This window comes from Thermobia domestica, chromosome 13 (assembly GCF_964235325.1).
Source record: "Thermobia domestica chromosome 13, izTheDome1.hap1.1, whole genome shotgun sequence".
Lineage (NCBI taxonomy): Eukaryota > Metazoa > Arthropoda > Insecta > Zygentoma > Lepismatidae > Thermobia > Thermobia domestica.
Window position 1 is genome coordinate 155,467,392 of NC_137466.1, and position 25,976 is coordinate 155,493,367.

At 33.8% G+C, this 25,976-nt stretch overlaps 1 protein-coding gene across 1 annotated transcript in view; it reads left to right on the forward strand.

Annotated features, from left to right (window-relative positions):
- Window positions 1-10: 10 nt before the first annotated feature.
- Window positions 11-25,976, forward strand: part of LOC145667827 (uncharacterized) — a 99,158-nt gene continuing 73,192 nt past the window's right edge. Inside the window, exons 1-5 of the mRNA XM_081735259.1 lie at window positions 11-14; window positions 4,590-4,757; window positions 7,338-7,421; window positions 13,400-13,614; window positions 22,420-22,653. Coding sequence (XP_081591385.1) covers window positions 11-14; window positions 4,590-4,757; window positions 7,338-7,421; window positions 13,400-13,614; window positions 22,420-22,653 — 705 coding nt within the window. The remainder of the gene's footprint in view (window positions 15-4,589; window positions 4,758-7,337; window positions 7,422-13,399; window positions 13,615-22,419; window positions 22,654-25,976) is intronic.

Genomic DNA, 25,976 nt, shown 5'->3' on the forward strand with positions numbered 1-25,976 from the left:
AATTCTAACAATGGGTGAGGGGACAGAGCTTTTCAAATCGATAACCAAATATTTTGAATAAAAATTAATTATGAAGCCACAAAGTGGCGATAGAATGATATTTGGAGTGATATTACATAGGAGCTCCTATATCCTGTTCTGGTCATTTCGTTCACGGTTACTCCTCTACAATATACGTGTAACACACAATTCAAGCCTCGTCTTCGTTCAAGGTGTCTCGTTCTTGCTTTTGGAAGAGAGTCGGTACTACAGAACCCATTGGGTAGTCACATTATAAATGTGCAAATGCACATGGATTATTTTTTCCACGGACTCCACACTTACCTTGACATCTTTAGCTAGTTGGTGAGTGTTTATGCAGAGATCTTCTCAGATAGTGGCTTCCATTTGCCGAATGGTTTCTCCATCAATAGGGACAGGGATTGCCCTGGAAGGGGCCGTCTCTACGGAAATCTGGCCACACTTGAACCGACGACACAACTGAGACACAACAGCATATCATGGTGTTTCCTCTCCACAAGTTTCTTTCAACATTTCCATTGGTGTGTGGCCTCTCAAATACAGAAGCTTGATCACCATTCGCGACTTTAATTGCATCCACCTTTTCACTTTCGTTCAGTTTAGTATTCTGTAAAACAGAAAAGATCAGGAGTTAAAAGATAAAATTTTCCTCATAATCTGTAGAGATAGGCATCAATACACACGTAAAATTGCAGTATTGCACATTAATCACAACTAAGTCAGGAGAAATATTTAATGAAGGTCCCACATGTATTAAAACAAGATGTTTATTGACAGTTTGACTAGCCATTCAGTTTATAAAATCAATGTAATGGCGGATAGTATACCAAATATGATGAGTGCCTTAAAAAAGGATCCATTATAAAAAGAATGCAAGTTATCTGGTGTTGACGTATCTGATATTCGTTTGCGACCATAACGGAACGAAACGCTTTGTTTTCAATAGAATTTCATGTGTTTTACTTCTTAACATTACGCATCATTGCTCAATGGTGTCTACATGAAATTTGAATTTGGTTTATTTTCGATAGACGACATTAGATGTAGGCTTCTTTGGATTTAGAAAACAACTTAGGGACAGACCTTCATGTATCACAATTTTGTCTGAACGAGGAACTATTCAATTCATTAGTGACGTAAAATCTTTCTGACGTGTGTATTAGGACTATCATTAATTTGCACTGTGTCTATACAGTATTTCCTTCAAACAATAGAAGTATCTTCTGCTAATCTGAAGTTCCGGAAGTGCTAAATAAATCTGAAAGAGAAAATTAATGTATGTTTATGTTCAAGTGATAAAAGAAAGAAATGTAAACAAAACAAATAAAGAAGAAATGTAATCAAAGTAAAGATCATGTCACATTAAACGCCACATTACGTATAATTAATATAGATAACTAAAGTATTAATTATATATAATTCTTGCTCAACCCAAAGTAAAGTTCCTTGATACTCAGCAAATTGGACATGAAGTGGTTATGAATAGTAAATTGGGTATTTTTAATATTTTCAGTCTCAAATTTCCTTTGTTTTCAATTTAAAACTCAAAATATTTTTTATTTATAACTTATTACTTCCTTAACTGAAAACTCATTTTTTGTTCCTAATTACTATCTTTATTTCTTTAATTTAAGCATCAAAGTATAAATTATTTTAATTTTCAATTTTATTTATTTTGTTTATTAAAGATTTAAAATACTGAACTATTTTAGTTTTAATTAGATACATTGCATTTTGCTGAAATGTTTCCATTATTTTGATAAGTATCTGTATGTATACAAAAGTAAGTAAAGTCTATATGTATTACATAGTCTGAATATATGGTAGTTTTGTCATATTTTATAGTCTGTCGTTTATAGTATCGAAAGAAAAGTACAAATATATATATATATATATATATATATATATATATATATATATATATATATATATAGAGAGAGAGAGAGAGAGAGAGAGAGAGAGAGAGAGAGAGAGAGAGAGAAGGGGAATGAGAGTTTAATTTGTATTTCTTTTAAAAAAATAATAATTTCTTGTCGAAACTTTTGCTTACAGATTTGTGTTTAATAGCTTAAAAAATACAAGACGATATCGAAAAAAGTAATGACCCAGAACTCAGTTTTGCTTTACAATATAAGTTTTATTTTGAGTAAGTACCGGTATAGGAATATAGGTGAAGATCATTATCGCATAATGAGTACAAAAAGTGCGAAGTACTTATCCTATTTTTACTTTATCTTGGCCATTAAGTCTGATCGTATCAGACGTTACGAAGAATAATTTGGAAGAATGTACATTTACAGGAAAAGAGGAACTTTTTTCTGTATCAAAAAGTTCAACAAGATATCACAACACGAAATCTTTTCAGCTAAGTTCGTGTCCTTGCGTATGATGAAACTTTTCTACTTGGAATTGTTACCGGTTATAAGAAAATGGTGAACTTTACTATAGACGTTATTAACATGTGAAATAATTGCAGGGTAATCGGGAAAAGGAAACCTTTCGCTGTTTGAAATGCACCTACACGTTAAGAACTATAGGGTGTCCCAAAAGTTTCCACACATAAAAACATTGAAAAGCTACTTGGTAGAACGATATCTAGATTAATATTTGACATTGATCATCGTTACATTTTTGAAATCTCGAGACATTAGTTCACAAACTCCGCCGGACGTCAGTTGCTGTATCTTACAGTTTGAAAATATGTTAAATAGATGCCTGACTCTGTGACCATAAGAGACAAGACAATACCGAGACGTAGACTGAAAGTAACCATACGTCAGAATGGAAAAGGAACATTACAAGAAGGGTTGTTGTTACTGCACGACAAAAGACAAAAGTCTCGCGAGGCTATACCCAGAAATTAGGCAGCTCGACGAAAGATTGAAATATTGTCTTGTGCTGAAAACAACAGTCATATGAACTAACTAACTAACTCTATGGCCTATGGAACCCGGAGGTTCAGTGCCGCGTTCACAAAAGCTCTCCACTGACTTCTATCCTTAGCTAATTGGATCCAGTTTCTACTTTGTATTTCTATCTCTGCGAGATCCATCTTAATATTATCCTCCCATCTGCGCCTAGGTCTTCCTAATGGTCGTTTTCCTACCAACAACAGTCCGAACAACAGTCATATGAGCTACACGAATAGAATCATTATTCTGGTGCAGTCTTCGCGGCTTTGAAGTACACAGGTCTGGTCGTTTCGGAGAAGGAGTTTCAATACAAAAGAAGGAAAATATCAAAAGAGAAGTCCTTTGTACGCGTACATCCTTCCTCTACGTAGCCTACCCATGACGCACATTGCCACGGCAAACGAAGAACACAATTAACATTGGTTCGATTTTGCGAGGCACCTGGTTATCTTCTCTGGGTCGTCGTGAGTTTTGTCAGGCCTTGGCGAGGTCGGATGTATCCACAGAATCGATTCTGATTTCGTTCTCGCGTTCTGTCCGTACACCCATGTCTACTATTTTAGCCACGCCGAGATTACAGATGCGCACCCACCATAACTATTCTTCCACAACAGCAGAAAGCAAAGGAAAGTAACACCATTTACAGGCTAAAGACACCATGGATCCCCCTTTCACGACAGAAAATTTGGCCAAACTATGCAATCTATTTTTCTCAAAAATAAAGAAAGTCGGATACTTTTTCGACAAGCCTTGTGTGAGGACCAAAAGAAGAAAAATAGTAAAAAAGTTTGAGAATACAAATTTATGTGTTTCTTATAAGAATGTTACAAGTGGAATACGCATAATCATAAAAAGTAGTTCTTTAATTGATTTTCATTTCTTTCTGTCCAAGCCTGGAATTTGATTGCTATTTAAACAGTTACGCGCTTTTGGCGTAGGAGACCCGGATTCGAATCCCGGCAGGGGATCATGTAGTTCCGATTTCACATTAATCGGCAGGTCCCGTCCCATATAGCCTCGCTGCTGAAAGGGACGTTAAACTCAAAATCAACTACTCAACTTTTTAAACAGTATTTATTACGTTTTATTATATCCAGTGATTTGATTTAGAACTTTGATGTGCGTAACTTAGGAATTAGAATCCTGCTCATCATAATGCTTCACACGCTCCTGTAGCAGTTTACGATCTACCACAATGCGAAGTTTGATCCCGATTAGATGAATTTGATGTATTATTATTTCTTCAAAAAATGTAACTCATAATTTGACCACCTATAACTCTGGAACCAAGGGCGTGCCTAGCATATTTTCCATTCTTGTATAGCAGTTCGGGATGTACCACGTTGCTCAATTTAGTCCCGATCGGAATAATTCGGTTGATCTCGTGCGATATTCATGGGAAATCAAAGGAAGGGGAATATAGACAAAATAAGGTATTTACGGCATTTACCATAGATTTTGAATTTTTAATGATAGTGCACACAATTTAATGTAAAGAAAAAATTATGAGAAGTGTTATATGATATATCATAATTCCAACAAAACTAATGTGTTTAGGTATATATATATATATATATATATATATATATATATATATATATATATATATATATATATATATATATATATATATATATATATATTTGCTTCTTGCAGCGGCAAATCTTATGGAATCAATAAACCGAAGTGCCGATCCATGTACAAATTTCTACGAGTTCGCCTGCGGAAACTGGAAAAAAGCACATCCACTACCAGATAATGGAGCCAATTCTTTCCACTCATGGTTCTCAGTGGGAAATAGGCGCTTAAAAAGACAAATTAGAGGTAAGTGTACTTCCCAGACATATAAATATTTTCTTTTGCTTTTTAAGCAGTATCGCATCACAGTCTGATGTACGGAATCATTGAAATGGGATCAAACGAAAAATTGAATGACACAATGCGTTGCATCTGTAATATTAATTTACCTAGATGTTATCGAAGTGAGTTATTTTTGCGACGTAAATCAGTATATCATTGTCTTTCCTTCATGACAAAACGGTTTTCTTTCGACCTAACATACAAAACTCCGTTTACCTTTAGGTGCCTTTTAGTTTATCAATAACACAATCCAATCCCTACGGACTACCAATCATATTACTGGAGACTGACTGGCTCAAGAATTGACGACAAAGAGATCATGTGTACTCTGACTTAGTGTATCTGGAAATTAAACTCACAATAGCTTTGGAAATGCAGTGTTCCAGATTAGATCACTAGCAAAAACAGAGTTGAAACAGTGCATTCCTTTCTCTGCCCTTCTTTCTTTTCATATGAGTTCTTTCACACACTCTGGCAAGGTGATCATAAATGGAACATTTAGTTATTTCATAGTATTACTCACGGAATATTATTTTGCTGTTCACTCTTGTTTTTATTTTTTATATTTTATTGAAGTGGAGAACGAAAATAATTTTCGTTTCAGAGTCTAAAAAATGTAGAAACGGACTGGATATAGTAGCATTTGGCTGCAATTCAAGTTAGGAAGTGAATGTTTGCATGAAGTTAACTTATTGTGATCTACGTCTAAAGATTGAGGTTCCGTTCTTGGGACTACGTACTCCAAGTTCTCCGCAGATTCAACACATAATAAAACTTTATATGGACACATTGAAGGCCAGCTGCCAGTCTTGATGATCTATAGAATGACAATTGATTAATATGTATAATTCATTTATTACAAGTTTAATCGAAACGTTAGCAGTGAGATTATTTGCCCCCGACATGAAATAAAGAAAACGTAATTATGATTACTTTATTCTCTACATTTTACTCATTATCATACTATTTACAATGTACAGAGATTGCTTCTTCTTATTATTTCGTGCCACAAAAAACAGTCAAATTCATAATAAAAGAAACAATTGTCCGTTTTTCTATAAAAGAAATTGCAAGAAACTTTTAATTTCCGTGCAAATTGAAATTTGATTAGCAGTTTGGCACTCAAAAAGAATTTATTTTCGTAACAAGCTGATATACAGTGTAGGGCAAACAATATTGAAACAACAAAGACTCTTAACGAGATTGTAACAGTAAATAATGATAGCTTAAAACGTGACGTAAAATCAATATTATTAGCGCTGTAATTATTTCATAAGAAACTAGTGACATTATTATTATTATTATTATTATTATTATTATTATTATTATTATTATTATTATTATTATTATTATTATTATTATTGAATATTATATTATTATTATGTTCAACAAGATCTGTTAGTTTACACATTGAGAGAAGTAAAACCTATTAATATGTCTCTTTCAATGGTAATTGTGTAATGAAAATAACTTATTTTCTTGTAATAGTAAATATTGTAATATTCAGTTGAAAAATATCTTGAGTTTTACGTCCCACGGTTATGCCGGCTAGGCTAAAGGAGACGGTGATGATGAGAAATGAATGAAATGGTGGAATGAAAAAAGTGGGAGGAAACGGGAGAATCCCGAAGAAACCCACGCACACAGTGTTTGTCCACCACAAAGTTCACTTGGCGAGAGCAGGATTTGAATCCGGGACCCCATGCACCACAGGTGAACGCTCTACCATTGAGCCACCGCGGCCCCAAATAATATTCAGTAGAGTAACGAAACATGTTTTTCTTTTCCTTCACCTTTTATTATAAAAGATGGTTATAAAGTTTATACAAAAGATTACGAATAAGTAATTATCTCTTTGTCTGTAAAAGTTCTATATAATTGGACCTCCTGCCCGTTGCAGACCGGAGGTTTGAGATTTACTGGTTAGAAATGACTCTGCCTGTTGCAGCTGGGTCTAAAGGAACCTCTTATCCATTGCAGATCAGAGGTAGAATAAGAGTTCCTGCCCGTTGCAGTTTGGAGATGGGTGAGGAAAGGATACCTCTTGCTTGTTGCAGCACAGAGGTAGGATTAGAGGAGTTTCTCATGCCCGTTTTAGCTTGGAAAGAAGGGAGTATCTCTTGTGCCCGTTGCGGCTCAGAGATAGATAGGGGATTAACCTTTTAACAATTGAAGTCTTCTGCCTCGAAGCGTCTATTTATATAGCCAGTCTTCGGTGGCGGAGCCTGTGGAAGGGGTCGAAGGGGTTTTCTTCGTATCTCTTCGTGTTCCATCGGTGGTGATGGCATCCGTCGTCTGCATGCTGGTGTTGGTGTCGAAGTACATGTTTTTGTTTACTTATATGTGGGTATATTGCAATATACATCACTTTTATGTTTAATTGAGAAGTAATAGATACACAATGTATTATAGTTGATGTATTTAAATAAGATAATTAATAAATTGGTGTATGTAAGTAAGATAAATAAGATAATAATAACTTTAGGGAAAAAGATCCTGTTTTAATGAAAAATAATGTTTGTCTTTTTTTTTAATATGCCGCAGATATTTTAGGAGATGAAAACAATTCAAAGGAACCAATTCCTGTTCATCAAGCTAGGCATATGTACAAGTCCTGTATAGACACAAGTAAGTTCCCTTCTGAATGGCGAAAAATTTATATTTGGTTACAGATTTAATCTTTCTACTTTTGAATTTATGCTTAGTACATACAGCATTATTAGCACATTACAAGGCATCACTGCTAGAAATATATGTTTTGAAAATGTGTGTCATTGACAGGAGAACGTGTGTCTTTGTTAGGAATATGTGTATCATTGATAAAAGTGTGTAAGTCCTGTTAGAAGTATGTTTATCGCTGTTAGAAGTACGTATATCACCGTTAGAAATAGATGTGTCACTGTTAGCAGTATTAATGTCATGTTTAGGAACGTATATCACTGTCAGACATATGTATCATTGTTAGATGTATATGTGTCATCGTTACGTGAATGTGTGTCACCATCAGGAATATGTGTGCCACTGTTAGAACTATGTCACCGTCAGGAATGTGTATGTCACTGTTAGGAATATGTGTGTCGCTGTTAGAAGTATGTCACCGTTAGAAATATGTGTGCCACTTTTAGAAGTATGTCAGCGTCGGGAATATGTATGTTACTCTTAGAAGTATTTCACCGTCAGGAATATGTATGCAGAGCCGTAGCTAGAGATTTCGGCGCTGGTGCAAAGTAGAATTCGGCCCCACTACACTTACCTTAGAAAGCTTTTCTTTCTCTCTCTCTCTCTCTCTCTTTTTTTTTTTTTTTTTTTTTTTACATGGAAGAAGAGCGGCTTTTATTGTATGCTACGCTGAATTTTTATCAAGCTGCTTGCACAGACCATTGCAATAGACAAAAGCAATCATTATTATTCTTTTTACAAATTAGAAGCGTTTTCAAGAGGCTTATTTTGGAGTTTCTGTTAAACTTAACAAAACTATCATTGGTTGCATACAAATCCACTTCGAAAACAGTTATGGAAATTTACGATTATTTACAACGTTTCAAACTACCGATAAGAAATGAAATTCCAATACATTAGAAACCACATTCTTTTAAAATATTCACAATGGATGACAGCATTAATTTCCAGTAATAATTGTAAACTTCTGTAATTTTATTCTGTATGTGACCAGACAAATAGCAATTTAATTTCGATTCTTTTACGGTAAAAAAAAAATGTGAAATCTAAAGGAAATTCAGAAGGAGCCTTCTTTGCGAATTTCTTAATATTGATCAATGGAAGTGAAGAATGTGTTTAATGTTTGTATTTAAAGTCCAAAATAAAGTTTGGCTACTGCATACGTTTGAAATTATAGTAATTACTTAATTTGTTAATGAATGAAATTTCTGATGAAAATTCTAGATTTAAGGTTGAAATTACTAACATATTAAAAATACACTAACATGTATACATATATACACACATATATATAGGCCTATATACGTATAAGGTGTGTATATGTTTTGTATGCACGTAGATGGATAAAAATATCACACAACTCGATATATATTCAGAAAAGAAATATCCTGGCGATATAAGTAGTTGATGGAAAAATGATCCCAATAAATTCATTCGAAATTGAAACATTTCATATTGAATGGAACAAATAAAAATCACCGGTAGTGGACAGTCTTTGAAAAACACGAAATTCTTGGGTTAAGTTCTTACCCCTTAAGCCCCTATTCTACCTAGGTATAACTGCTTCAAGTTCGAAAATGTTATTATTCCCATTGCTTACCTTCAATTTTTAATATTCCTTAGCAAACAACAGCTTGCGTGTGTCTCTTCAATCCTCTCATTTTAATGTCTTCATTCTTATCGTCGTGATTAATCCGATTGGGTAGGAAACCGTGATTAACTAAGTAAACTCATTACAATCAAAACGCCGAACACGTATTTCAAATGTTGACAGTTTCTGATTTTCAAAACGCTTCTGCCTACACTATAAGTCATTACTCGGCAGCTTATATATCACATCGCCATTAACACATCATATAACTTTCTTTAAGTAATAAGTTAAAACGTGTTGTGACTCTTGTTGAAAAGTTTGTGTTACGAGCGGAGCGAGCAAGAAATTTTTTTTAACAAATCCATTTCTTTGCAAACCGACAACAATATTGATTTAATAGGGCGCCAATACCTTTTCAGGCGACGCGTCGTTTAGTCATATCCAATTTTTCATTTCTTCTTGCTCATTCGGCGCCCTCTTGCTATTAGCGTCCAGGACAACTGCCCCGCTCGACCCCTCTAGCTACGGCTCTGTATATATGTCACTTCTAGAAGTATGTCACCGTCAGGAATATGTGTGTCACTGTTAGGAACATGTGTCATTATTAGAAGAATGTTACTGTCAGGAATATGTATGTAACTGTTAGAAGTATGTCACAGTCAGGAATGTGTGTCACTGTTAGAAGTATGTCATCATCACGAATATGTATGTCACTGTTAGGAATATGTGTTATTGTTAGAAGTATGTGTATCACTGTTAGGAGTTCTTGTGTCTCCGTAAGACAGGGATGCAAATAAGCAACAAAATTTTACTAGCCCAGGAAAAAGACTACTAGCCCACATCTCACAATAGAAATCATTTATTTTCCTTCAGTATGATGTTAAATACTCGCACGCACCGATGAACCACTCGCCTCGGGCGAGTGGGCGAGTGGTTATTTGCATCCCTGCCGTAAGGAGTGTTTTCCACGAATTAGTCCCAGAAGCGACAGTCCTATTAGCGACAGGAACTGTTATCTGTCCTATGAGCGACCGATTCATTTACATTGAGATGATGGAAGATGATATGATTGCATCTCGTAAAATATGTTTGCCTCTGGCGTTATTAGCGCCCGAACAACCTTGGTATGAAATATGTACGTTCTAGTGATACTGTTCGTCAAATATATTTTTCCTCTACTGTGAGTGCAAATAAAACTTATTTTAATTTTGAGTTAGATTTCACATAAAACATATCAAATAACTTAACGAGACAACAGGGATATTTCCATGAAAAGTATATTCCTATGTAATTATTGAAAATACAGTTGTAATATCCCCTTTCTTGAAAAGCTCTGTTTTCTGTACTTAATTTGATTCAAATGTAATTACTCACTAAGCACAGTAATATATTTTATTTTGAAAAACTTAAACGTGTAACAGTTTCGCCAACTATCTACTTTTTAGACTTCCTAAGACTCTATGAATATTTTTTTTAAAAAATGTCAATGATAAAAGATCCCTTACATCTGATTGACTATTCTGAACCAATCTCACCAATTACAATGCAGTTCACTCTAAATAATCCAAAAGGTAAACAAACTCTTTAAACTACCTTCCCCCCTATTGTAAGCTACTAAAACGTAAACTAATTGCTTACTTTGCCTTCCTCCCTTGTTTTGGTTTATACATAAAAGCTTGTCGAGTAGCAATCTGAAATAATCCCTTATAACTAGACGAACTGTTTAGTCCTGCGAGAGATTTGTAACTTGCGTAATAATTTCTTCGAATACACCGTGTTTTTAGATTTCTTTGATATCCTCAAATGGTGAACATCTTTTTCCTATAGGCGCCCGATGGAAAGGCCGGGGTCGCGCTCCTGGCTTACAAAAATGTATACGTAATATAGCAAGCCACGTATATTAAATACCAGATATACCAGACATGGTACAGCAACCATGGAGATGCCCCTCCCTAGAAAATTTTCTTCGGGCACCCCTACCTCTTTCTGATTTCTTTCTTATGCCATAAAAATATTCAATCTAAACTTATGCTCCGTATCATTTTAACATGAAATTTTTAATTATATTAGAATCATAGACAAAGGCGGAGCTACTCTAAATATTTAGTTAGTTTTCCCCTTGAGATAGTCATTGTATTCATAGAAAGTAATTCAAAAATATTTAGGAAAAACGTAGAAAATATTGTTAGTGTAATGAGAGTAGTCTCACGTATTAAATTCAGATAGAGCGAAATTTTTCATAGTACATTTTGTTAGGTTCTAAATCGCATTAGCATGAAACAAGTTAAAGAAGAGAGAACCTTGTCTTCTTCCATTATCTTAGTATGAACGAATCGGTGACTCATAGGACAGTTAACAGTTCCTGTCGCTAATAGGACTGTCGCAAGTGGGAAGACACCGTTTTCCACCGTTAAAAAAGACGAGCAACAATAGAAGGACTCTTTAACTTTTCAGTGTATTTCTTTTACATAAATAAATAAATAAATAATTGTTCCAACAGAATAAAAAAAACTAACTATTATTATTGACAGCAAACAACATAAAAATTCGTTTTCTTTTCCATTATCTCTAAAATACCGCATGAGAATTTAACCCTTGAAAAAAAATAATGCCATTTTGTTCAGCTCGATGTCATTTATCGATTCACGTACATATTTCATCCTTACACAACACTATAGTTAAACAAAAATTAAAATTTTTGAGTCAGTCAAAATTTTTGTGTTATATCTTATTAATCATACCGCGTACTGTCGTTTAGCTAGTGTTTTACATAAAAGTTTGATGAAGGTATACTTGACGATCAATTTTGTGTTAATAAGTCTCTTAATTTTATCTCGATATAATGAATTTTATCTTAATACAATATCAATTTTTAGATTTACTAAAAAAAAAAAAAATCTTTCGATTCCTCGAAAACTTCACATGACGATTTGCAGTTATACTTATCGTTCTATTCAACTTCATCAGATGACTCGATTAATATATATGACTCGTCTTTGGATATTTTGTTTTGTTTTCCCTTAAAAATTAAAAATATTGCAGATTTTTTCAATGAAACAAAATAAAAATAACTTTAAATTCTTCTTGATACAGTTATTAAGAACATATTAGTATTAATAAGGACCAAGAATTTACTATAAAACTTCATTAAAAATCAAATCAAGATACAGATTTCTCTTAACCTTCTCCACAGAAGGGTCTTCCCGCCCTTCACTTGCATCTGTAAAGGGACACATACAGATATAGAGGGCAAATGGGAAGGAAATTCATGCTTGTATTAGAATTATGCAATGTATAGGGAGTGTAGGCTCAGCTAGTACAGTATGAATATAACATGTTCTAAAATTAGCATCGTTGTACGTTTATTTCTATTTGTTTATTTATTTATGTACTTTGTTTTGTCCTGGCCCATGTATAACAACAAACAAACGTTTACACAAAGTTCCCGAGGTTTTAGTTACCATTTTACGTTATATACTAAGTCACTGGTTCTTATAACTATAATTGAGCCACATGAGATTACATAAATATTATTTTATTCCACTATTTGGATCTTTAAAGGTGAGACACTTCGAACATTCAAACTTACATCATTATAAGATGGGTTCCAGTACCACTTAGTTTGTTTGTTCCGCTGCTATGACGACGATTAACCCGTCGTCCTTAGTTACACAAAAACATTCAATTATATACATTAAAGATATATAATATTATTTCCAAGGATGTTATAAATAGATGATCTGCCCATATGTATCTTCATCCTATTAAATCGATGAAGCCAAAAAACAACCGAGCATCGGCACTTCTGATTGGCAACTCTCGTTTCTGCCATTGTTTGATTGGATACTTTCGTGTCCGCCATGATTGTTGGCTCAAAACATTGCGATCCTATTGGGCGGAATGGGCAGAGTAGGGGTGGCGAAACTGTGACGTATGGCTTCAAGATATTGTTGTAAGGGCAGATCCTCTATTTTATAAGATCCTTGAATATTTCAAAGATGATTATATTATTTGCGTCTTCTTTTTCGACTACTAAAATTGTCTGGATTGTGTATATTTAGAAATCTAATATTACCCAAAAATTACAAGAAAATAGAGTTATCGTTGTACATGGTGAGCAACACTAGATTACAGGATTAAGTTTATGAAAAAACATTTTTTTAACTTTATTTCTTTCTACATTTCTTCCCTTCCTTCTCTCTCTTCTGAATTCCGTGAGATTAAATATCCTTTGAATTAAGTCGCAAACTTGAAAAATGTTAGGAACAATACTGTAAGAAATGAACTTCTTTACTTTCCACATATTAAAGATAATAATCTAAATTTATATTTCTAGAAATGCTGGAAGATCAAGGTTTAAAACCTATATTCAAGGTTTTGGATCAACTAGGATTACCACGCACAATTCCAACCAATAAAACAACGTCTGATTTCAATCTCAGTCGTTCACTGGCTCTTGCTCAACGTGTTATGAGCAAAGACATTATGATTGGTTTTGGCATCATTCCTTCATATACAAACTTGAAGAACGAAACTACGTCATTAATATACGTAAGTAACAGATAATTAAGATTGTTTGTTTGTGTGTGTGTGTGTGTGTGTGTGTGTATGTGTGTGTGTGTGTGTGTGTGTGTGTGTGTGTGTGTGTGTGTGTGTGTGTGTGTGTGTGTGTGTGTAAACAAAATGTATCATTTTATGTGTAAGGACAAATTCCTCTGTTGTTAATTACAGAAACTCATTCGTACATAATTACTTTGCTTTACTTTTGATATATTTTATTTCTTCGAGATACGCTTACATTAATGTGTCCATATCAGGGCGATTCACTGGCTGGGCAATACGAGAGTGGAGCAAATAATTGTGTGTAATTCTCTGAGTAATTCTTTGTTAGTCCGATGAGTAGTTGTTTAGGACCTTGTGGGGTCTGTTTCTGTCTAGTGCTTACTTGCAATAAGATGAAGCACCATGCCTACTTCAACAACTCCCCTGTATTCGTGTATGCACTACTCACAAAAAAGCATATAACCAAGAGGTTGTGGCCACACCGTTTCTCTGATTTGTCCACTTGTGATTTTCATCTCTGGAGATGCTTAAAGAAGAGGATATATGGAAATGATCACCATACTCTTCCTGAACTGAACCAAAATATTACCCACACCATCCCGAGCATTACTCGTGAAGACCTACAAATTGTGTCAGTTAATATGCTGCAATTTATGCAGAAGTGTCTTCAGTGTGTGAATTAGATAATCTATATTGGGGGGGATAAAATTAGGCCGAAGGACATAGTCTGAAGGTTCAAATTTCAAAATGAGACAACAAATGCCTTACCCCCCATATATATATGATGTGTGTGTGTGTGTGACCTGTAATAAATGAGAGATTTATTAATTTAATAAATCTACCGACAATAACTATGCACATATATATTGTCTGACATACACACACCCCACTAAACCTTTCTGAACGTGTTTTAATGTTGTACTTACTCTTGTCCCCGTAGCTCTCTAAGGTTTATTTAGTTAATAATTTGGCTCGAGCGATAGCCATGATCACAAGCATATGTTAATTTTTCCATTCATATTGAAAGCTTCCACTTTGCATTAATACATACAGGTTGCGAAAAGAAACCTACTTCAGTCTTGTGAAAACCACTAAAATTATCAGTTAAACCGGACTTTTTTTTTTTTTTTTTTTTTTAAGAAAATCTAGATATTAGCCTATCAAATAAGAAATGGATTGTTGCTGGTCCCGATTTCTTACATCAAGGTCAAATCGAAGGCCAAATATTTAAAGTCTCTCAATTCAAATTTCGAGCTTGTGCTTCTACTTCTCGCTAAAGCTATGCTCATCACGACTTTTTTTCTCCAAATATCGATTCCGTGATGGGCACGGAAAGTCAACACTTAAAAATTACTTTACTGTTAGGTTGAAGATGAGTTGATTCACTATGGGCTACGTTATTTAAATAAAGTAAAACATTACACTGAAGTTTTTCAGACAACATTAATTGCGTGGACAGCAAACTGTACAGCGAAAAGATGGAAAAATGAAGGGTTAACTTTAAAAAAAAAAAAAACCGCTCCAGTTGAAATGCTTATACAGACACGGACAATGACACGGAGAACCAGTCGTATTAACAAATGCTGAAACAAATCTTGAATTATTCGCTTATTCACCTAACAATCACCTTCATTAACATGTCTGCTCACTAGGAGCGTATCCCCCAGCGTGTACGTTAACATATACTTACGAGAGAATACCTATATCTCAGATTTTGAGTACAGTTTCAAAATTTCATTTCCGTAAACTGTAAAAGCAGTGATTACTATGCTAACTATCACAAATTAAATGCAACTTTTGAGTTGCATACACACAACCTACTAGGGAATGAAGACAATGTGCTAACAAAGAGTACACTGGAAAATGAAATAACATGTTATAACAAAAATTAAAATAAGATGATGATCGATACAAATATAGAGGATGAATAAGACATATCCGAACTTCGCCAAGTATGGTAGAAGAAGCTATTTGTTTACTTCTTTTTGGCCAACCGCTAAGAACATTTATAAATCTATATGTGGCTTTGTTATACGCAATTAGTACATTCAAATTCACAAACGATGACGAACTGAAGGGTACGAAGGTACAGTTGCAAGTAACAACCGTAGTCATAATAATATAGTTCTACTAAACAACGTTGAAAATAGTGGGTAATTAGGTGGTAAGTAGAAATGACCAAAACTGAACAGTTTACATCGATCATTTCGAAATACAGCTAGAAGATTAAATTTACAAGAAATAACAAAAATCAGTGAAATTTGGAGTTACACTAAGCATAGTTTGAGGGGGAAAGCGAGCATCCCCGGTGGGGATACTTCAGCTGACTTCTTTGGGGGGGAAGAAAATGTGATTGAAGGGGAAAATCCCCCTCATCCCCCCCGGTAATTCGCACCCTGAGTGTCTTGATGTTAACGGGGACAACCTTCAGCATCTCTTGTAAGATGCAGGTAAGCCAGTGTTTATGTATTCCTACTCTTTTGGTCGGTATCTGGTGATATCATGCCCGGCTACTTTTATATATATCGATTGTTCTAAAAATGGCGCCCATGAACAAAATAAACTTCAGGTCAAAATAAACCTAAAATCCTTTATAGAATACCAAATTGTTATAATCAAGTAACAACTGATGTAGACATTTGTTCGAGCTACCCAGTGTTTGAAAGAGCAATTAAACGAGCTTCGAAGGAATAGTTTTACTCTTACACTCTTTTTTCTATGTTGTTGTTATTGTTGTTTTGTTTTTTTCTTTTCTTTTGTTAGCATGTTCCTGTGTAAAATGGCAAAGTTATGCTGTATCTGGGAATTTGTTCAATAAATAAATAAATAAAATAATGGCATATCCTTCAGGGCCTCCTTCAGTCGCTATAGGAAATCAAAATTTCATAATGTGGCAAAGTCGCTGATTAACTTGGAACCGTTAGCATTGCTCTACGAATTCATCAGGCAGTTACGTCGATTGTTATGCTAATAACCGATGCTAGGGTCAACATGTATCGACTTCAACTTCCATCTGGAAAGAATCGATGTAACTATTTGATGGATTAGTAAATCTTTCTGTTATTCTTTGTCTGCGATGTTGCCACATAGTGCAATTTGAGTATCCAGACGAGAACACGCAAGATACACAATTATATATATTTTTCTATTTATTGTGACTAGAAGAATAGTGCTCTGTAGTCCATGGGTGCTATTTTTAGAACACCCTATATATATATATATATATATATATATATATATATATATATATATATATATATATATATATATAGTACTTGAAGTATATAAAATCAATTTTTAACTATCTGTATATACAGAAAAACCTTCATAACCTGCAAATTATTAAAACAAATGGAACTGAAATTACTATATATCATAACACTTATGCATAAATACTAATTTCATAAACTATTCTAATCTAAAATCAGGCATCCTTATCTAGCCGTATTCTAAGTATCATAATTGTGGACTCGCTGTAGAAAACAATGTAAGTGCCACCTTGAATTTTTTTCACTTATTTTATTTTTTTAAAATACGTTTATGCCTTAGTTAGATTTTCATACTTCGTTATATGCTAGGTTGTATTTCTAAGCAATAGCATTTTCTATCTTGACGCAAAAAATGGCACTCCACCGACAACAAAGATGGCCAACATTCAGGAAAACTTGTACATACGACAACGTGAATAGCACTATTGACCTTCTCATACACAAAGTTCATCACACTCAAAATTTTATAATTTTCGGAGATGGTCGAGCAACTACCTCTGGATCCCTTCGTATGGATTGACCCAAAATAATAAAGACAAATGGATCATAACATTAATATATATTTATTATAATATAGCAATTTACCCTGCGTATTTGTAGTGTTAGAATTAGTAATATTTTGTGGTTTAAAAAAATACAAATGAAGTTGCAATATGCTCGGAGTATACAAAAAGTGTATGCTAAAAGCAGAAGATGCGATTTCCTCTCTCCCGCGTGACGTCACACTTCCAGCGACCAATGCCAATTCGAATCGCATATTTGGTGACCACTGGATAGGCACGACACGAGCAAGAAAGATTTTTATTATTTATTTATTTATTTATTTATTTATATCTGACTCCAGGCCCCAACGAGTCTTGGACTCACTTTAAGGGGCAATACAGTTACATTGCTTACATATTGAAATTGAAATACAAAATTAAATTGCTTATTCATAATACCTAGGTAGATATACATATACAAGAATAAAAATAACACAATATCTGTTGAGTTTATCCTTCCATTTACTTGCTACTTTTTTTTAATACTGTTCCTTATACAATTATACTTCATAGTCATAGTTTTTGCCATAATAGATGTTTTATCCGTTTTTTGAATAATGATTTTGATATCAACTGTTTGTATTCAGTTGGTTTCGTTGAAGCATTTTATGAGATAGTTCTTAACCCATCCTGTTCCGTATGTTTTCGAAGAATAAGATTCCGCATTTATTTGTTCTTTATGTCTTGTCTCATAATTATGAAAGTGACTATTTCTATTACTATTATATTATGATGTATATTATTATTCATAACATTAAACATATAATACATAGCTGATTCTTTGGTTAAATTGTCTATTGGTAATATTTTAGACGATCTATATGTATTTAAATTTGGGTTTAAACGTGGCAGATTGTAGAGGGTACGTAATGCCCTATTCTGCCAAATTTGTAGTGGATGCAGTGCACTTTTGTTCGAACGTCCCCATAATATGTTCATGTAAGTTAGATGAGAGTGTATATATGCATAGTAGATATTTTTTTTAAGATTCGGCGATATTTCTAAATCTATTAAGCACCCCTATTATTGGTAAGATTTTTTTACACAAAAATTTTATGTGTGGTCCCCATTCAAGATACTGATTAATTATTATTCCTAGGTATTTAGTTTCAGTGACTCTTCTTATTTGTTGACGTTGCAAATAAATATTTATATTATGGTCTACATGGATATCTGTTTTTTTTTTTTTTTTATGGAAACTTATATATACAGTTTTTTCTACATTTAGTGAAAGTTTATTGCAATTCAACCAATCCTGCAGTAGATTTAGATCCTACTGTATTATATTTTCTAATGTATTTTTATTTTTCGCTGTGTATGATACATATATATCGTCAGCGAATAATACCAAGGTACTATTTAGTTTGATGTTTGCTACTTAGGAGAGGCTCCAAACAGGAACCTTGTGGCACCCCACATGTAATTGTCTGTTCTGAACTTGTGAAGTTGTTTTCCTCAACATATTGCTTTCGTCCGTTTAAATAACTTTTAAACCATTGCAATGCAAGTTCTCTAATTCCTAAATTACTAAGTTTGTTAAGCAAAATGTCATGGTTAACTGTATAAAAATCTTTGCGAAGATCAATAAATAATCCTGCCATTAATAACATTAATGTCTAAAACTGCTGATTGTGTTAAGGAAGCTTCCCTAAACCCATACTGGTGTTCGTAAAAGAAATTGACAGATTTTAGGTAATCTTCTAATCTAAAATTTACACTTTTTTCAATTATTTTTGAGAGCACAGGGAAATTAATGTAGGTCTATAGTTATTTAGTTCTTCAACGTTTCCGTTTTTATTAACTGGAAGTATTTTAGCTATTTTACAATTAGTAGGCATTGTTCCCGAAGCGAATGAATGATTTACAAGATGAGCATAGTGTATGCTTAATTGATCCTTGTAATTAATCATAAATTTATTGTTTATTTTGTATTTAACTGCACTATATTTCGGTTTCAACATTCCTATTATCTTCTGAATTTCGAAGGCTGTAACTGGACTGAGGAAAGACGAATTGTTATTTATTGGTTCTTTCATATATTTGTTAGGACTTAAATCGTTAATACTTTTAGCAAGATTTGAACCTATAGTGACAAAGAAATCATTAAAAATACCTGGTACATGTTCCGGAGGAACTATTTTACCTTCAATTTTTATTGAGAAATTTTGTTTGTTAGGGAAATCGTTTGTATTTCTTATTACTTCATTCACGTTTTCCAAAACTTTTTAAGATTATCTAGCGAATTATTAAATTTATTTTGATAATACATGTTTTTGAGTTTTCTCTTTTCTTCTGTTACTTTATTTCTAAAAAAAGATATATTCTTCTTTTAATATTTCATTATTAGGATATCTCCTGGTTTTTGAAAAGAGGATGATATCTCGTCTATTGACTAATTAAAGTAATTCTTTATTGACCAAAGGAGCTACTAGTGTATAGGATTTAGTGTTTGAGATTATTTTCTTTTTAACCGAAGTGGATTTTTTTATTCCATTATTTAAGAATGAAATAAAATTGCTGTAATGCTTATTTACACCATTATTTTCATTATTAAAGTTTTGTGTTTCAAAATATTTTTTAGTTTTATTATGGTAAAACTGATGAGAAACCCGCTCTTCTGAATTTTCATGTTTTCCTCCAAGTTCAGTTTTCCATCCTTTAATAATTGTTATTAATACCCTATGATCACTAATATCATCTTCAATAGTATATACAACATGCTGTAATTCATAATTGTTAGAATACATATGATCTAAAAGTGACTCGTTTGTGTTACCAACTCTAGTAGGGTACTTTGTATTACATAGTAACTAAAGGACATCATTAGCTCAACTAAAGGTATTCTATAAGTATCTAAGTATCTACATAATTAATTATATTAACATTTAAATCTCCGCTTAATATTATTCTTCTATTGGAATATAGTGACAATATATTTTCAAGATCTTCCATCATTAGCGGACTATTTTTGTTATTGGGATCATATATACATATTACAATCATATTTATACTATCTTTTTTCTTTACTTCAATCCCTAATATGCTGTGTTCTTTGTCAATGCGAAATATTTGTAAAATTTGTAAATACACAGCGCATTGTGCAGGAATTTTCGCATTCAGATGCTAGCTTTGCAAACACAACTCAAGATAATGTCCTGTGTTCGACTACTTGGCTAAATAATGGAAGTAGTACAAACCATCCACTCTTTCCTTTGGTTTAGGTACATACATGTATTAATGTAAAGCCTTTCTTCCTTCTCCTTAATTTTGGTGAGCGTTGAATAATCGAGTCTGTAACGTAAAAATCTAGTGATGTGCTCAAATCTTCTTCGAGGAGAGAGGAAAAAATTATCTGCTCTTGCTTAAGCTCAAACTCCTGTCTAAAATAATATTTCTAAATGATTCCTCTGCTCTCATTTACTGTTATTTTATAATAAACTACCTATATTCAGAGATACTATCATCCTGATATAATAGAACATCATTCTGTAATTATTTTATAGTAAATATATTTTAAATTCACAGAAAATTATTTAATGCAATACATATAGGCATACAAATATACCTAGGTATAATTCTTTGATAGCTGTAGTCATATTAAACGGAGTCGCACACATGAATATGTATTGTATTAAAATACCAAATTTGAATATTGGTAAACAAATGAACTTAAATTTAAATATTTGTATGTAAATACGTTTACTTTACGTATTCTTAGGCAAATGAACAGAAAGTTCACTCTGCACTTCACAGCAGCCATTACTCGTGAGAGAAAACACATCGGTAAAAATCAAGATTTTACCGCTTCAAACTAATCGGAATAGTTAGTTAGTGTTTCATTTGTTGAATACAAGAATTAGAACATTAAGTTACTTTTTCCCCTTAGTTTGAAGTGCTAAAGCTTTAATTTTTACCTCTGTGACTTTCTCGGAGCCATCTTTGTAGACTAGTAAATAACACTGTTCTGTCCTTAGCTTTATAAATAAAAAAAATCACACCAAGATAATGGTTTTTAAAAAAAGTAAGCTTGTCTGTAATTCCTTACAGTGCTCTATAAGAAAGTAAAAATTGAATATTTAGTTTAACGTCCCATCTTAATACGAAGGGACGTTAAAACTCCTAAATTAATAGGAAGGGACTAAATGAGTGAAGTTCGTTAAAACTCATGGAAACGATATTGTTCACCACACTTGGACTACGATTAACCAGAGCGCCTCACACTTGAACTAAATATTGTATATCATTAATCAGTGTCCACCATAGAATTTCAGTTATTAATCCGGGCTTGCATCTCGGCGGTCTCCTTTGTAGATATAGTACGATGTCGTGGTATAATCTTTGACTGTTGCTTAAAATGGACGAAGCACGTTCGTAATCTATAGTACTGTTGACTTAGAGTTACGAATGTGCTCCAAGTTGTTTTAGAGAAGACAAAATGCTGACGTGGTCATAAGACTTACTCAGAAACGCCATGCTTTTAGGAAATACCCGACACTATTACTGCTACTCACAGGTATTCACATCATAATATTATCTGCCATTTTGATGATAAAATTCAATTTTTATTTTCACAAATCTTGAAACAATTCTGTTTCTTGTTACCTATCATGTAAAATTCGTAAAATTCTTACTAATGCAATAATATACACATACACTAACTAGTATTATATATCCTTCATAACCTTAATATTGTATAAAGGTGTAAACACAAAATTCATGCTTGAAATTCTATTATTCTTATGTTTTTTAGTCGATCTTGGCCACGAAAAATCTCTAAAATTATTTCACCATTACTGCATTTCTGTAATGTGACATCGTTGTTTTCTTCGGAGTTTCTTCCAAGGAAATTGTTTAAGTTAAATGCGTAAACTTTTGCAGTCTAAGTCACATTTTTATTTTTTAAGGATAGTCACTTTGTTGTTTTTAAGGATCGAATATTAACTTTGTTGAAACCTTTGACTTTTTGTTCTTTTCATTTACAGCTTACGTATCCAACTCCACGAACGGTCCTCCCCGTTTATAAGAACCCAGAAGAGTTTATTCAAGATTCAGAGGATAAGCGACAACTCACTCCAAAGGAGGTTCTAAGTGCTCAATTGTCTTATATGGCTGGAATTCTTTCGGCTTTCGAAGAACACAGCGAGGAACAATGGACAACCAATGATTACTTTACAGTTGCGTTGAAAATATTAGTCTTCAAGTCAAAGTTGAGAAATGTAAGTACAACTGTCTTGTTTCTCTCTCTTCCGTGAGGTTCAATGCGGGTTCTATACTTGGATCGTCAAGCCAGTGGCATGGAACCAATGGTTAACAATTTTTTAAACATTAGAAAAAGCTAAAGTGACTCTCAGTACGTCATATCAGGGGTGCAAGGAAATTTCCTCTCAAAATTCTCGACGTGGTTTCTTTCCTACGAATGTGAACACTTATAGTTAATCACTCAACCGTTCTCTTCTAATAAAATAATAGAAAATCAAATCTTTGCTCTATAAACAGGTTCGCATGCTTGTAGTTTATATTACCATAAATTCAAAAGCAAACCTATTATAAATATATGCGCTACGTGTCACTATTGGAAGTACAAACGCCTAAATATAGTCCAGTAACTTTAAGCAAAAAAGAGGCCTGAATTTTGAAAAAAAAATAGGGGAAAGATTAAACCTTTTGCAATAGTCTGTTTCATATCCTAGTTAACATACTAAAAGTCCCCAAAGCTGCGGGCTGTGGAATCGGAGTTATGACATCATCAATATAGCCGCCGTAAAAAATTATAGGGTAATTTTTAAATACCTATAAACTCTCACAGAATTAGCGTAGAAAGGTACTTTTTTGCACCAAATTACAAAAAAATTGTTGAAAAATGTTTGTGTAGCAATATCTTACATATATCTCACATTTCTTCTGCCTTATATTAATCAAAAATGAGAATATGTAATTTTTTCAATCTTTTTTCTAAGTTTATCTATAAATAACTAGGTAGTTATGCAACAAAGTAACGATTTTTTTACGTTAGTTATGTAATACACTTTTATAGCTGTAAAACGATACGAATACGTTTTCTCTATCATTAATAGTAAGGGAGGTATGTTAATTTATTTACTAAAAGGTGTGATTTTTCACTAGGCAGACTGCACAATGGTGATACAACTTTCTTATGTTAGAATTTTAAGGAGATATAATTTTTAAACCCTGCTTAAAACATTAAGAATATTCTCAGCAGATACTAAAATGTCTGTTCTAATCATGGCACACATCTCAACATTTATATTTTAAAAATAAGTCTATTATGTCTAAATCATATAAAGCGCTAATTTGAATTTTTAAAAAATACGTAAATAATAGGGATGTATATTCTGCCTTACAAACTTTTCTACCTGGTTAAAAATGAGGCGTGCATAATTTGAACAAAAAATAACCATTATAGACAATATTTTCTTACTGAACCACCTAATCATGATGCATTGTAACCAACAATAATAATGCATCATGCAAATAAATGAACAAAGAGCACTGAACGCTAATATGGAATGTCACAAATGATTAAACTTGTTACACTATGAAGAACTAAATGCATCATCCATGCATCTTTGCTATTGAAAATACGCATCGCATCTTACATATCTAAATCATCTTTCTCACGAACAGAAACGGAAACTCTTGCAGAAGAGGTTCATCATCATCATCCTAATCGAAATCGGGAATACTGGGGTTGCTATACCAACTACTATTGCAATATCTACACAAAACAGAACACTGTAAACTAACACTACGACAACGACAACCTTGTTCACATCCAATTTCACACTTGCAAAATATTAACTTTAAGATGAAGTCGGGAGCCGGAGGTTCTTGAGTTAAAACTGGCTGCAGAAGGCCCATCCTCATCAAATGGGTAGCAAATCGTTGCTCCTCCACTGTTGCACCTGAGGCAAACACGTTTTGAGTGCTGTGTTGCTGCCGCAGATGTTGGGGGAAGTCGAGCATGTTCAATCTGAGAGGTGATAAGATGTGTTGCCACTACTTTAGAGAAACGCTGATATCGAAGAGTATTTAAAGACACTGTTGCTTTACGAGCAGGCGCGGATCCAAGGGGAGGGCTGTAGCCCCCGTTTTACACTCCTGTATACACTGGATAAAATGGTCTTCAATCCTACTTTCTTTACAGTGGATAAAACGGCAAACTATGGTTTAGTCCCTCCCTTGATCATATCCTGGATTCACGACTGTTTAGGAGCACCATACAAGGCCAATAGAAGTTGTTTGCCTGCTTCTGTTACTTCTTGAGCATTTGCATTGGGTGAATACCGAAGTAATTTGTAGATTAGACTGTGTTTGGAGAAGTCGGAATGCTTTTTCTTCCCGTGGCCAAACAAATATGACGTGGTGTCACATCCGGAAACAGCATGCAGAAATAGCATCCCTTGACATAAATCTCCAAAGAAAATTAATATGGTAAGTCCGTGAAAGGCATTTTCCCACAGATGACTTTTGAAAGTAAATGGGCACATTATCGGGTGCAAGTTTAATTGGAAGGACTAGTAAATCGGCATTTGTGCCAACCACCACAATTGCTTTCTCTTCTTCCATCTCCAGTGAGGTCCTGTCTATCAATGTATGAACATCAGTCTGTGCTTTCCGCGTCAAAGTATTCCCAAACTCAAGATGATTTCTTAAACCAGCAATAAATCGTTCCTTATTTCCAAAATTGCTCAGAAACTTCTCTTGGGCTACCGTGCACATCATATTTTCTGTAAAGTGGATGTCAAGTGACTTAGATTTTGTTTGACGACACCTGTACTCTTCACTTTTCGTATTGGGCATGGAATAACCATCAAAGACGAAAACGTAATTATTACCAAAATGCTTCCTCACATAGGTGGAGTACAGTCCATGTAATTCTTTGTAAGCCAGACATTGTGGCCAAACAACTCTTCGCAATAAATGTCTACCATCTAAAACATAGACACAATCTTGACACAGCTATTTGTCACTTTCGATACAACACGGATAGCATACAATACGGATTTTGGTGTTCTTCTCATGTAACAATCATCATAGATAAGGGCTGAGTTGTTAGTTCATGGTTTGAACATTTCTGGAGGTACTCATCGGTTTTCGCAACAGAACTTACTCTGAAGAATAACTGCGTGGTGTTTATAGGGGTAACCACGTCGTCGTTGATCTTGACAGCGCTAGTCATATGTGCTAATGTCCACACTCTGTCGTTTCGATATAAATGAACTTCCTTAAAAGATTTCCCTACAATTCGTCCCCCTGCAGCTTTTCCGACATCAACTGCATCGCCACAATTAACGGTCTCACTTGCTGTAATACCACGTGATAAAGCTATGAACTCAGAACAGTTTGTGAGCGGAGAATGAGGTGGAAACCACGCCCACCACTTTTGAACAATAGTTACAACCCTGTACTTGTTGTGACGTCCTAAGCTAAATGTGCTGTTCAGAGGAGGTTAGTTCCATACCATAAAATTCCTCAAAGTGCTTAATAAGCTCTGAACATGCATACGTAAATCCCCTAA